The sequence below is a fragment of the Chenopodium quinoa genome, unplaced genomic scaffold (genome assembly GCF_001683475.1).
Source record: "Chenopodium quinoa cultivar QQ74 unplaced genomic scaffold, ASM168347v1, whole genome shotgun sequence".
Classification (NCBI taxonomy): Eukaryota; Viridiplantae; Streptophyta; class Magnoliopsida; order Caryophyllales; family Amaranthaceae; genus Chenopodium; species Chenopodium quinoa.
Window position 1 is genome coordinate 1,438,617 of NW_018742815.1, and position 13,490 is coordinate 1,452,106.

Consider the following 13,490-nt stretch of genomic DNA (forward strand, 5'->3'; position numbering starts at 1 on the left):
ATGCACTTAGTCAATTTTTCACTCTTACTTTACTAACACATTTTTTCCTGTTTTTCTTATGCGCAGCTTTTCTTGCGGCTGACCGCCTTCCTTGAATGGAAAGAGAAAGAAAACGAAAAGCTGAAGTGCGCCTGGGAAAACGTTCAGAAGGCCCAGGATGCTGTTACTAGGGAAGCGGCCGTCCAGCGCCGATACTTTGATACCCAAATCAATGCGCTGTCCGACAAGGCAACGCGGCAGGCGGAGGATCTGGTGAAACTGGGCAAGTCCCTTGAAGAGGAGGCCTTAGCCAGGGACACTATGAGGCAGGAGAGGGACCAAGCCCTTCTGGACGGCCAACGCTGGAAGGAGGGATTTGAGGCTTCAGAGAAGCTCAGAAGTGAGGTGTCCTTGGCCCAGAAGCATTTGAAAGAATCCCTGGACGAGGCGGACGCACTTAAGGCCGAGGTGGAGACCTTGAAGAAGTCTGTTGAGGACTTGACTCTCCAGCTGAAGACGCCACGGGCCCCTAGCGCAGACGAGGTCGTCTGCATTGAGCAAAACACTGAGGATAGGCTGAAGAGTTTCTTCTTTGAAGCGTTCGAGCTCATGGTGGAAGATGGAGAGGCCGCCTATTTTCAAGAGCGCTTCACTAAGTGCCTCAACTTCGTCTGCCTCAGGGAAGAAGCTAAGAAGGCTGGACAACCTTCTCCTGAGCTGGACGCCACACCAACAACCTCATAGGATGAGGAAAATCAAGTGGCGCCCGGCCATGATGGTGAAGCGGAGAGCAAAGAGGTGCCAGCTGAGGACGCCTCTCTTGCAGCTTCTCAGGATCCCATCCCAGTCCATGATTCAGCTTCAAGCCCGGCCGCCCCCTGACTTTCAGCTTTCTCTGCTTTTAAGCTCTATTTATGTATATTTTTTCTTGACTTTTTCAACCGCCTTTTCAAGCGGTTTTTATATAAGATATTTTACCGCCTTTTGAGCGGCCCTTTTATTAATTTAGCTTCCAATTTTTGCTTCATACTTTGCACATTTTATACTTAACAAGTTTTTACATGGTTTCTGCATTTTCGTACACGTACTTTTCACGTTTTTATATCTTCGTACAATTGGAGGGTATGCCCCTTTATTCGGCGTTCGCCTAGTCCATACTTTGGGTGGTTTGATTGGCTTGGTAAAATTTATACCTTAGGTGGTATGACTTCTACCAAGTTAATCAAATCATAATAACGATTGCCCTTGGACTAGGTGGTACGCCGAATCAACACGTTAATTGGTCGCTCAATTGGCTTTATGTGAGTTTGTCCGTTGAAACTATCGCTCGGACGCACTCAGAAAATTCCAAGTGTGATCTCAACTTAGAATTTTCATGTTTGGCTCGGCTAGAATGCCTAGGTATGCCCTTGCCCCATTATATGGGTTTCACAGGGTACCTTACCTTTACCGTCCGCATTAATTAAGGGCGGACGCGTTCATGTGGCTTTTAGGATCAAGTTGCCCATTTCATTTAATTTACTTTGGTTCTGCGACCGTGTTGCTATGTTGCAAGCAGCCTACTTGCAACTCCCATGCGGCCTATCTGTATAAGTTATGACTGCAAATGAGCATAAATTAAATAGAAAAATAATTATAACAATGTTTGACTTTTTCATTAATTTGTCAAAATTACATTGCTATGGCCGTACGGCTTACATTGCTCGGTCATCAGACCTAACTGTGTACACAACTTTTGGCTAAGTAATTAAACATAATATTTCTTGAAATTGTCAGTGTTCCATGTACGTGGGATAGGTCGGCCGTCCATGGCTTCAAGACGGTAAGTCCCATCTCTGACTCGATAAGGCCCTTCCCAATTTGGGGTTAGCTTGCCGTCCTCATTTGCTCGTCCCACATCCTCCATCTTCCTTAGGACCAGATCTCCCAATTTTATCGGCCGTTTTGACACTCGGCGATTGTATGCCCTTGTCATCCGAAGACGATAGATTTCGTGTCTAAACGCCGCATTGCCCCTAGCTTCAGGAAGGAAGTCTAGAGCGGTCTTCATGGCTTCCCAATTGGCCGCTTCATCATATAGCATCACCCTAAGAGTGGGCTCATACATTTCAATTGGAAGGACCGCCTCAGCACCATAGACTAAGAAGCCTGTGGAACTTTTCGCCGTGGTTCGTATGGACCACAACACATTAACCAATTCGTCGGCCCATAAGCCGCCTGCTCTTTCAAGATTGCGCTTAATTCCATTGGAGATCAATTTGTTGTATGCCTCTACCTGACCATTTTCTTGTCGGCGGCCGACTGAAGCAAAGCAATGAGCTATGCCTTGGTCTTCCAACCATTCCTTGAGTTGAGGCGTTTCGAACTGGGGTCCGTTGTCAAACACCATAGACTGAGGAACGCCAAAGCGTGTAATGATACTCTTCCATATGAAAGCTGAAACATCCGTCCATTTGATTCCCCGGACGGCCTCGGCCTCTACCCATTTTGTGAAGTAGTCTACTGCTACAAACACATACCGCCTCTGGCCGGACGCTGGTGTGTATGGTCCTAAAATGTCCATCCCCCATTTGGCAAAGGGGAGCGGACTACTGATGGCCGAAAGACTGTTGGCGGGTCGATGAATTAATGTTGCGAACCTTTGGCATTTGTCACACTTCTTTACCATTTCCATTGCGTCCGTCTTTAAGCTCGGCCAGTAGTAACCCATGCGGGCAGCCTTTTTAGCCAAAGCTCGTCCTCCAATGTGAGAACCACACTGCCCTTGGTGAATATCATCCAAGACATCATACCCTCTCTCAGGAGTGATGCACTTCAGGTACGGCTTTACAAATGCCTTTTTGAACAACTCTCCTTGCTTAATTTCAAACCAAGCCGCTCTTTTTTTCATCAACCAGCTCTCTTTAGGATCGGCCGGGAGTAATCCGTCCTTAAGGTAAGATATGATCCCGTCCATCCAAGTGGAGCTTCTATCAATTGCGTGTACTGGCTCAGCGTCAATACTCCTCTTCTCTTTTACTTCCCAAAAAACTGACCTGGGAGTATCACATGATGATGAGGATGCTAGCTTAGAGAGGGCGTTCGCCTGATGGTTGGACGAACGAGGGACCTGCTGTAGGGTAAAATGATCTAGGCTCTCCGCCTCCTCTTTTACAATCTTCAAGTACCTTATCATGGCCGGCTCCCTCGCCTCTAAGTCTCCATTCACCTGGCCGACTACAAGTAGGGAGTCCGAGCATACGTCAATTTTTGTCGCTCCTGCCGCCTTACACATTCTTAGGCCGGCCAAGAGGGATTCGTACTCAGCCTTGTTATTAGAGGCTTGAAACTGGAATCTCAGGGCGTACTCAAACTTATCTCCTTCAGGTGACTGGCATATAACACCTGCACCGCAACCAGTGGCTGTCGCGCTTCCATCCACGAACACTTTCCAGATTTGATCTCTGGCCGTCTGAAGATCCGGCCGAGTCATTTCAGCTAAAAAATCAGCAAAGTCTTGCCCCTTGATTGCCTTTCTTGGCTCAAATGTAATATCCAAGCCTCTCATTTTCAAGGCCCATTTCAGCATACGGCCGCTTGCCTCTAGCGTTGTAAATGGCTTCTTCAAAGGTTGGTCTGTGTAGACCACAATTGAATGTGCCAAGAAGTATGGCCGCAGCCTTTTTGATGCCATGTACAATGCTAAGCCAAATTTTTCAATGGGGGATACCTTAGCTCAGCGTTATGCAGAACGTGGCTAATAAAGTAGACAGGGATCTGGCGGCCGTCCCGTTCAGCAAGTAGGACGACACTTAAGGAGTGTTCTGAGATAGCAAGATAGATGAATAGCTTCTCGCTCTTAAGTGGATTGACAAGCCGAGGCAATGTATGTAAATGGCCTTTTAGCTGTACGAATGCTTCCTCGGCCTCCTCTGTCCACTCAAACATGGCCTTCTTTTTTATGGTTTGAAAGAAATAGCGGCACTTATCCCCTGATCTTGACAGAAATCTACCAAGTGCGGCTAAACAGCCGGTCAATCTTTGGACTTCTTTAATTGTCCTTGGTGACTTCATGTCCATGACAGATTGGATTTTTTCAGGGTTGGCCTCGATTCCACGTTGATCAATAAAAAATCCGAGAAATTTACCGAACTCAACACCAAAGACACATTTCTTTGGATTTAACATCATCTTATGCCGCCTGAGTTCGGTGAAATTTTCTTGTAGATCTTTCAAATGGTCAGCCGGCTCTTTTGACTTGACAATCATGTCATCAATGTACGCCTCCATATTCCGGCCGAGCTGATCTCTGAAGACTGTGTTAACAAGTTGCTGAAAGGTAGCTGGGGCATTCTTAAGGCCGAATGGAATAACTTTGTAACAATACAACCCCTGCTCAGTCACGAACGCTGTTTTCTTCTGGTCTTCTTCCCATAACGGAATTTGATGGAATCCGGAGCATGTGTCCATAAAGCTCATTAGGGCATGCCCGGCCGTGGAATCAACCAGACGGTCGATTTTAGGCAGGGGAAAGCTATCCTTAGGGCATGCCTTGTTTAGATCGGTATAATCTACGCACATTCTCCAAGTTCCATTCGGCTTCTTGACAAGGACCACATTGGCCATCCATTCTGGGTAATAGCATTGCCGAATGAAACCGGCGTCCAGAAGCTTCTTGACTTCTTCTGCAGCCGCTTGATTCCTCTCTTCCCCATGATTCCTTTTCTTCTGACGGACAGGTTTTACGGCCGGATTCATAGCCAATTTATGCACGGCCAGATCTGGACTTATACCTGGCATCTCACCGACATCAAATGCAAATACATCCTTGAACTCTCTCAATAATTGAATTAACTCATCCCCAAGCACACCCAAAGCTATAGTGCCCACACTAACCGTCCGACTTGGTTGATCGGGGTCAAGCACTATATCCTGGTGACTGCCGGCCGGCTGGGGGCGTAGCTCTTCTGGCCGTCCGACAGTCATTAGCTGCTATGCTTGCTCTATCTTGGTTGCCTTACGCTTCTGGCCGACCTGGTGTGTTGGGAGTGAGGTTCCTTCTTCTTTTGGCTCGGACAGTTTTGGTCCGCGCGCTGTAGGCTTAACCGCCAACTGATTGCATTCCTTAGCCATCTTTTGACTTCCCTGGATTGTACCTATTTTCCCGTCTGTCCTTTCAAACTTTAGCAGCATTAGGTGAGGCACAATGACTGCTTTTGCTGCATTCAGTGTAGGACGGCCGAGTATGACATTATATCCAGTCAGTTCTTTTATGACCAAGAAGCGGACAACCATATCTCTTCCTTCCCCTTTTTGCCCGAATCAGACAGGTAAGTCTATCCGCCCCACTGGGTGGATGACATTTCCCCCAAATCCGACCAACGGGTGAGTGATGTCCTGGAGAGCATCCTCTGGGAAGCTTAGATTCTTCAAGGCGGCCAGGCTGATGATATCATCCGCGCTACCCGTGTCTATCAATATTCGTCCGACCTTCAGATTGGCTATCTTCATAATGAATACCATGGGATCATTGTGCAAGGCTTTGACCTCCCCCCGATCGACCTCACTGATGATTACTTCGGGGAAGGGTTCAGCCTTCACTGAATCCATCTGCATTTATCTTTGTTCTTATCATTCTTCTGTCTTTGCTCGGATGTGTTGTTTGTCCGTGTGTAAGTGAATTTGGACTTCATCACATATGAATTCAGCATGCCCTTCTCGGCTAGTTTGTCCAGGAGTCTTTTTAAGTTAATGCAATCGTTCGTGTCATGTCCCACATCATTGTGGTAATGACAGTACTTGTTCTTGTTCCTATACTGAGTCGGGCCTCTCAGCGGCTGTGGCTTCTCAAACTCAAACTTATCCCTGATTTCCATCAAGATAGAATAACAATCCTTGTTGAATTCAAACTAAGGCTCGTACGCCTTGACCTTCTTGGATTTCTGTGGCTGGCCATCAGCCACCCAGACTTCCTTTCTCTTTTTTCCTTCTTTCTTTTGGCCGGCCGAGTCTTGCTGAGAAGATTTCTTCTCAGCCCCCTTGGCCGGCGCTTCTGTTTTTGTGAGCGAACAAAAGTCCGCCGCCTCAATATAAGCTTCGGCTTCCCGCATAACACCTGCGTATGTCCGAATCTTTTCCTTACCAAGTCAAATTTAAATTCATTGTGCCTTAATCCCCGGAAAAATTCAGAGTAAGCCATTTCGTCCGGTAGATTATGAATTTGGGCCTTTTCTTGGTTAAATCGCTGGACGTACGAGCGTAAGCCCTCATTTTTTTCTTGGACGATTGTCGCCAAGTTAAGGCTAGTCTTTCGAGGCGGTATGTTGTATGAAAAATTTCCCACGAACAGCAAACTAAGAGTAGTGAAACAATTGATACAACCGGCCGGCAAACTGTTGAACCAATCCTGTGCCACACCTTTCAGAGTAGCCGGGAAACATTTGCACCAAGTAGCATCATCTACGCTTTGCAAGTACATCAGGTTCCTGTACGAGGTGATGTGCTCTTCTGGGTTGCCCGTACCATCGTAAGCTCCCACAAGTACAGTCTTCACCTTTGGTGGCTGAGGGGCATTTAAAATGTCTTGTGAAAACGGGGGCGGCTTATCTCCCAGAGTAAGTAGGCGCATCTGCCAATCGATGGGTTGCGGTTGCACGGACGGTCCAGCCAGATAGGGAGCTTGTCCGTACACCTGCCCATATGGCCCATACTGTCCGTATGCCTGGGGGTTTGGCTGCATCAAGCCATTGAACGCCTGAGGTTGATATTGCAGTGATTGGGCTGGAATAGGAGTTAGAGCATGGAAGACTGGAATAGGAGTTGGGGTGCGAACTGCCTGACTTCCACTGGAGATGGCCGTGTTGGTATGCTGGGAAAGAGAATGATGTGAAAAATCATCCGGCATTGTCGGGGTTGAGGCCGTGTCAGAGTAGGCGGCGCGCTCCCTCTGCTTATGCCGAAGGTAATCCCTTGCGTCCTTCCATCGTCTGGACGACTCAGGCTCCTCTCTTCGAGGCTGCCTACCCCTCCCCCAGCCGACTGCGTTTTCGCCAGCAAGTCAGAGAAATTAGTCCGCGGTACTCTCGGGGACCTTCCAGTCGGCCTTCGAAATGGAGTGTTTCCAGCGTCCGTTGCATGGACTGTTTTGCTGTGTGTCTTTCTTGGAGCCCTCTGTTCCTCTCTCCTGGGCGGCTGCCTAGAGGTAGAGGCTCCGTCTTCAATTTCCTTTCTGAGTTTGTTAAGCGCGGCCTTAAGAGAGGCTGCTGTAACAAGAGGGTCATCAGCTTCTTCAAATGTAGCTATCAGAGGATCGCTAGTACGGATCGTAGGGATTATATCCTCTACATGTCCATCCTCGCCTGGATTAGGAGTCTGACCGTCTATCGCCATAACGTACGAGTATCCCCACAAACGACGCCAAATGTTTCAGGTCTTTTTTGGATTTCCTGGGATACTGGTCACGCTCTGCTGGCAATGAGTTAGTCCCACCTGCAAAACAACGAATATTCCGATCAACGGAATATTCGCCTCCGACGATCAAGTCAGTGATCAGAACGGAAAAGGCTAGAGAGAGAAAGTAGAGAGAAGTTGGAGCTATTTAATGCTCTGTTGTTTTCAATTGTTTGAATCCCCTCCCATCATAAATGATTGGGGTATTTATAGGGGTGGGACTCGTGCCCCTCTCTAGGGTTTATACCCTAGATTTGCGTGACGTGATTGGCTGCGCAATCAACGAATGCCACGTGCCACTCCGGGGGCGCCGTTTTACGGCTTTCATTGTCATTTCTCGGGATTTGGGCCCTGACGTTGTTAGGGCTTTTTGGCGTGTTGATTTTAAAGAAGAATCATATTGCCTAAACACATGGCATCTTCCCGTGGTGACACGTGTCACCCTATAACTGGGCCACGTGTCACTATGGGATTGGCCTGAGACCTTAAGAACTCTGGATTGCGTGGCATCTTCCCGTGGTGACACGTGTCACTATGGGATTGGTCCACATACACGAGGTATTTTTACCCTCAACAGGATGAACATTTAAGATGGAAAGGACTATATTATATACTTTCTTCTTTTTATACTTAACTAGTGTGTAGCCCAGACGTTGCACCGGGTTGCTACTTTAATTATTACTAGTGAATATCAAATATGTACATTTATTTTCATATTCATAACATAGATGATAATTGACTTACTTCGTAAATGGTTAAATAACCATTCTTCTTATAAGAAGTTGGGTTTTCGAATCCCCTAGTAATCTAGTATGCATAGTGGCATAGTAACATGAAATAATAGCCACACATGCAACACTTGATATATCAGAACGAAAGTGTTATAAGGGCCACAATTTTGAGACCCAAAAATACAATAAAAACATGTGCAACAACTAACTAGTAATAAGAGAATTTATTATTATTTTTTTATAATCACAAGTAAGAGAATTAGCTCAAACAAAATGGAAGAAATTTTATGCAATAAGTTTGTGACAATCAAGCACGCCATAGAAGGCGCACCAAAAGAGGATGATTTTGAGGTTTTAATTACAAATATTAGCACATCATCCATTAAGCCAGGCTCTAACAATGTCCTCGTCAAATGTCTTCAACTTTCAATGGATCCTTACCAACTCAATCGCATGAAGAGTTTCAGTCCTTCTCAGAATTCAGTAGCTGCGGCTTTCAAATTGGTGCCTGGCAAGGTAATGTTGTTTCGGCTACTTGATTTGCTTGAAAGCGTTTAACAAATACAGATTTACTTTTACGACCTGTTTGATAAATGATGGTAATGATAATAAATTTGTACATCGATTTATATGAGAAATGATAGTAGAATAAATTATGGCAGGTAATACTACGGTCTCATGGACTGTTATGTTGGCTTTAGCTTACCTTTTTTTGAGCTAATTTTATTGGCTTGACTAATAAATCTAGTTACAATAATTCAAGTTTAATCTACTCTGGTAGATCAAAACATTTAAGATAATACGTAGTATTTTTTTAGGCCTAAAAACCCTTGGAAATTTGCAAAATTTTGCATTTAATCTATAAGAATAAGAAAAGATTTAAATTATTAATTATTTGCAACAATTCATTTGACTTCTTATTATATTATATAGTTAGTGAACTGCGGGCTATATTATGTTTTATACATGCAGAGTATTAATTTTTGAAAGTGAAGAACGGAATAGATGTTTAATTTTTTTTTTTTTTTTTTTTTTAATGGCAGCCAATTAACGGAAATGGAATTGGAAAAGTTGTGGCTTCAGGGCATCCAAAATTCCAAAAGGGTGACTTAGTTATTGGATTAGTGATTTGGGCACAATATGCTGTGGTGGAGAAAGTCAATTTGTTGAGAAAATTAGATCCTATGGAATTACCCTTGTCATACCACCTTGGAATTCTTGGTATATATATCTACTACTTTGTAACAATTCTTTTGTAGATGTTTTTTTTTGGTTGGTATTTAGAGTCGGGGATGAAAATTGATTTCAGGTTTTCTGAAAATGGGAGGAGGGAAACTCTTACCACCCGAGCTATCCTCCACTTTCTTTGGTGGATGGGTTAGACAAAAGTAATTTGCATATGTTATTATGTGTTTGTAGGAACCAGTGGACTCACAGCATATGCCGGTTTTTTCAAAGTGGGCAAACCAAAGAAGGGAGAGAAGATATTTGTATCAACTGCTTCAGGGTCTGTTGGAAATTTAGTTGGACAATATGCTAAGTTATTTGGCTGCTATGTTGTTGGTTGCGCAGGTTCCACTAAAAAGGTTAGCTAGTTTTTTATTTTCTTTTTCAAGAATTGATGCTTATTATCCTCGTTTCAATCTTTACTAATTGTATCTATTAATACCGTACCATTGTTACAATATGTAGGTTGCTATGTTAAAGGAAACGCTTGGCTTTGATGATGCATTCAATTATAAAGAAGAGAGTGATTTGAATTTGGCTCTTCAAAGGTTATATATATATAACAAAACCTTTTTTTCACCTAGCGAAACATATATTTATATGAGCACATGTCAGCATGCTTAACAATAATTTAAGAACATCTTGTAGTCTGGTCACATATTATTATACGGTGTTATTTAAATGATTATGTCGATACTTTTAATTTTTTTGAGGATTGACGTAAAAAGGTGGAAGTAACACACAATTTATCGGGTTTTTAAACCAAATAATGCAGACACTTCCCGGAAGGAATTGACATCTATTTTGACAATGTGGGTGGTGAGATGTTAGAAGCTACGATTGCAAACATGAACCCCTTTGGTAGAGTGGTTGCATGTGGTGTTATGTCTCAATACACCGATCCTACTAAGAGAAGAGCCGGTCCTAACATGATCGACGTCGTTTATAAGCGAATCACCATCCAAGGATATCTATGTACCGATTACGACTTTCAAGAGGATGGACATTGTTTTGCCGAGTTTGTATCAGCAACATCAAGCTACCTCAAAGCAGGTCAAATGCAAGTGCTTGAAGATATTCATGTTGGCTTAGAGAGCATCCCTTCTGCTTTAGTAGGTCTCTTTTGTGGTCGTAATATTGGCAAGACTGTTGTTAAAATTGCGGATGATTAATTAACTTATTCGAGTTTCACGTATTCCTTACATTCCCAATCAACAAAACAATTGTTAATAAATAAACGAACTTGATTCTAAGTGTTTACCTTTATCTGGTTTAAGTTGGTAATGAGAATAAAATAAAGTTTTGTACTCTATACTAGTGTACATTCCCAATGTGTATTTTCTTTTGATATATCTAATTTTCACATACCAAAAAAATAAAATAAAATTGAGGTCATGAGTTCAAGCATTGTTACTAACATTCTTTCTAATAAATCGTGTGTTGATCTCCTCCTTCAAAGTTCTCCGAGGATTGAACTTTCAACCATAAATCTTAAATAATAGCCATACATCATGTTTGCACTAAGGACCACACAACTTGTGGTTAGTTGTAGACTTTAGCACTTGGTACATTGGTAATATATATCTAAATTAAGCTAAGATTGCCAATAAAAACATGTTAATTGATGATTAGCTCAAACAAAATGGAAGAAATCTTAAGCAATCAGATTATGACAATAAAGCATAGCATAGAAGGAGCACCAAATGAAGATGATTTTGAGGTTTTAACTACAAATATTAGCACATCATTAATTAAACCAGGCTCCAACAGTGTCCTTGTTAAATGTCTTCAACTTTCAATGGATCCTTACCAACTTAATCGCATGAAGAGTTTTAGTACTTCTCAAAATTCAGTAGCTGTGGCTTTCAAATTGGTTCCTGGCAAGGTAATGTCTTTTTAACCCCTCGAAAGCTAGCATACGATCGACTTATATAGTTTACATTTTTACGGCTATTTAACTATTACTAGTATAAATGATGGTAATGAGGATAAATTTGTTCAAGTGAATATCTATTTTCAGTGTAAATAATACTTGAGGTAGTATGCACATGCTATTCTCAATGAATATCTTTTTTTTTTTTTTTTTTTTTTTTTTAAGTATTTAATCTTTGTTTATAGATAAAAACAAATTTAAGTTTAGGCTATTCTTTTGCTCTAAACCTTTAGATATTTGCATTTTGCATACAATTCAATTATACACAGAGTATTTTGTTACTTTTATTTGAAAGTGGAATGAATGTTTTAATTAAATTTGTAATGTTTTGGTAACAACAGTTAATTGATGGATATGGAGTTGGAAAAGTTGTGGCTTCAGGGCATCCTAACTTCCAAAAGGATGACTTAATTACTGGACTATTGAATTGGGCACTATATGTCGTGGTGGAGGATCTCAATTTGTTGCAAAAATTATTAGATCCTACGGAATTTCCCTTATCGTATCACCTTGGAATACTTAGTACGTACTCTCTTTGTTCCTTTTCATATTTTACATGCTAGCTAAATTTTATGATATCACGCCTACTATGTGTAATATTCAGTAAAATGTTTGCAATGTACTTTAAAGTTGATATCGGTAATTATAAAATATTACTCGGTGTAGATGGATGATGAGAAACTTAACTTTTGAATTTGAGATAATAAATTTGAGCTCCACCGTCTACAAATGGTTGGAAGTAGGAGATTTCCTCTGATTTTGATGAAAGTAATACGCATATATATATATATATATATATATTATAATGTGTTTGTAGGAGTTAGCGGACTCACAGCATATGCTGGGCTATTTAAAGTAGGCAAACCAAAGAAGGGAGAGAGGATATTTGTATCAACTGCTTCAGGATCTATTGGAAGTTTAGTAGGACAATACGCTAAATTATTTGGTTGCTATGTTGTTGGCTGCGCAGGTTCCACTGAAAAGGTTAGCTAGTGATTTATTTTTTTACATACTTAGCTTTTGATTTATCAGGAACTATTCTCTTTAGCTTAATTTTAATTCAATTTAGTTTCTAATTTTCTTCTCTCATAGACAATTCAGTTCACTTCAATAAATCAGAACATGTCCTTAGTTTGTTCAAAATTTGATTCTTATTATTATCTTCATTTTTTTTTATTACTAATTATATCTACTACCATTGTTTTATTATTCAGGTTGCTATTTTACAGGAAAAACTTGGCTTTGATGGTGCATTCAATTATAAAGAAGAGAGTGACTTGAAATTGGCTCTTCAAAGGTCATACTCGTATCTAATCCTTAATTGTAACAAACTAACAACATCCTTTTTTTCACCTAGTGTAACACGTAGAATAAAAAAAATGAGCACGTGCATGCTTAGCAATATTTAAGAGATATTTTGTGGTTTGGTCGTATCACATACGTAGTATTATTATGTGGTGATATGGATCTTAGATGATTATTATAACGATAATTTAAACGTGAACATAACAAATAACACACCATCTAATTAATATTGAATTGGGTGTATAAACCAAATGTAGGTACTTCCAAGAAGGAATTGACATATATTTTGACAATGTGGGTGGTGAGATGCTAGAAGCTGCTGTTGCAAACATGAACCCCTTTGGTAGAGTGGTTGCATGTGGTGTTATGTCTCAGTACACCGATCCTACTAAGAGAAAAGGCGGTCCCGACATGATCGACATCATTTATAAGCGGATCACCATTCAAGGATATCTTGGTAACGATTACAGTGATGAGCATAATTTCGCAGAATTTGTATCCACAACATCAAGCTACCTCAAAGCAGGTCAAATGCAGGTGCTTGAAGATATACATGTTGGTATAGAGAACATCCCTTCTGCTTTTGTAGGTCTCTTTCGTGGCCGTAACATTGGCAAGACTATTGTTAAAATCGCGGATGATTAACTTATTCGAGTTTTGTTTACTCCATCCTTTCCCAGTTGATTCTAAGGGTTTACTCTTATTTGGGAGTTGGTAATGAGAATAGTATTAAGTTTTGTACTCTTCACTTGAAATAGAGTGTTTTCTCAATGAATGTACATGTATATAAAAGAAAAAACATTATCAAGTGAGTGGTTGTTAGATTCACCTCAATGTATAAGACCTGTTTTTATATATTCAGCTTAATTTCAATTTAGTTCAGTTCC

General features: G+C 41.6%; 2 protein-coding genes across 2 annotated transcripts; both read left to right on the forward strand.

Moving 5' to 3' along the window:
* Nucleotides 1–8,319: 8,319 nt before the first annotated feature.
* LOC110725649 (2-alkenal reductase (NADP(+)-dependent)-like) lies at nucleotides 8,320–10,625 on the forward strand. The gene is made up of 5 exons (XM_021905123.1): nucleotides 8,320–8,654; nucleotides 9,182–9,359; nucleotides 9,558–9,724; nucleotides 9,831–9,913; nucleotides 10,141–10,625. The coding sequence occupies exons 1-5, from the start codon at nucleotides 8,412–8,414 to the stop codon at nucleotides 10,535–10,537; spliced, it is 1,068 nt and encodes a 355-aa protein (XP_021760815.1). The 5' UTR covers nucleotides 8,320–8,411; the 3' UTR covers nucleotides 10,538–10,625.
* Nucleotides 10,626–10,993: 368 nt separating this feature from the next.
* LOC110725458 (NADP-dependent alkenal double bond reductase P2-like) lies at nucleotides 10,994–13,483 on the forward strand. The gene is made up of 5 exons (XM_021904933.1): nucleotides 10,994–11,250; nucleotides 11,640–11,820; nucleotides 12,116–12,282; nucleotides 12,513–12,595; nucleotides 12,861–13,483. Exons 1-5 carry the CDS (start codon nucleotides 11,008–11,010, stop codon nucleotides 13,246–13,248), a joined length of 1,062 nt encoding a protein of 353 aa, XP_021760625.1. The 5' UTR covers nucleotides 10,994–11,007; the 3' UTR covers nucleotides 13,249–13,483.
* Nucleotides 13,484–13,490: the final 7 nt, after the last annotated feature.

Coding starts and splice junctions, on each gene's coding strand:
- LOC110725458 (XM_021904933.1), top strand. CDS start 11,008: ATGGAAGAAATCTTAAGCAATCAGATTATGACAATAAAGCATAGCATA. Junction 11,251..11,639: donor TCAAATTGGTTCCTGGCAAG/GTAATGTCTTTT, acceptor TGGTAACAACAG/TTAATTGATGGATATGGAGT. Junction 11,821..12,115: donor GTATCACCTTGGAATACTTA/GTACGTACTCTC, acceptor ATGTGTTTGTAG/GAGTTAGCGGACTCACAGCA.
- LOC110725649 (XM_021905123.1), top strand. CDS start 8,412: ATGGAAGAAATTTTATGCAATAAGTTTGTGACAATCAAGCACGCCATA. Junction 9,360..9,557: donor ATACCACCTTGGAATTCTTG/GTATATATATCT, acceptor ATGTGTTTGTAG/GAACCAGTGGACTCACAGCA. Junction 9,914..10,140: donor TTGAATTTGGCTCTTCAAAG/GTTATATATATA, acceptor CAAATAATGCAG/ACACTTCCCGGAAGGAATTG.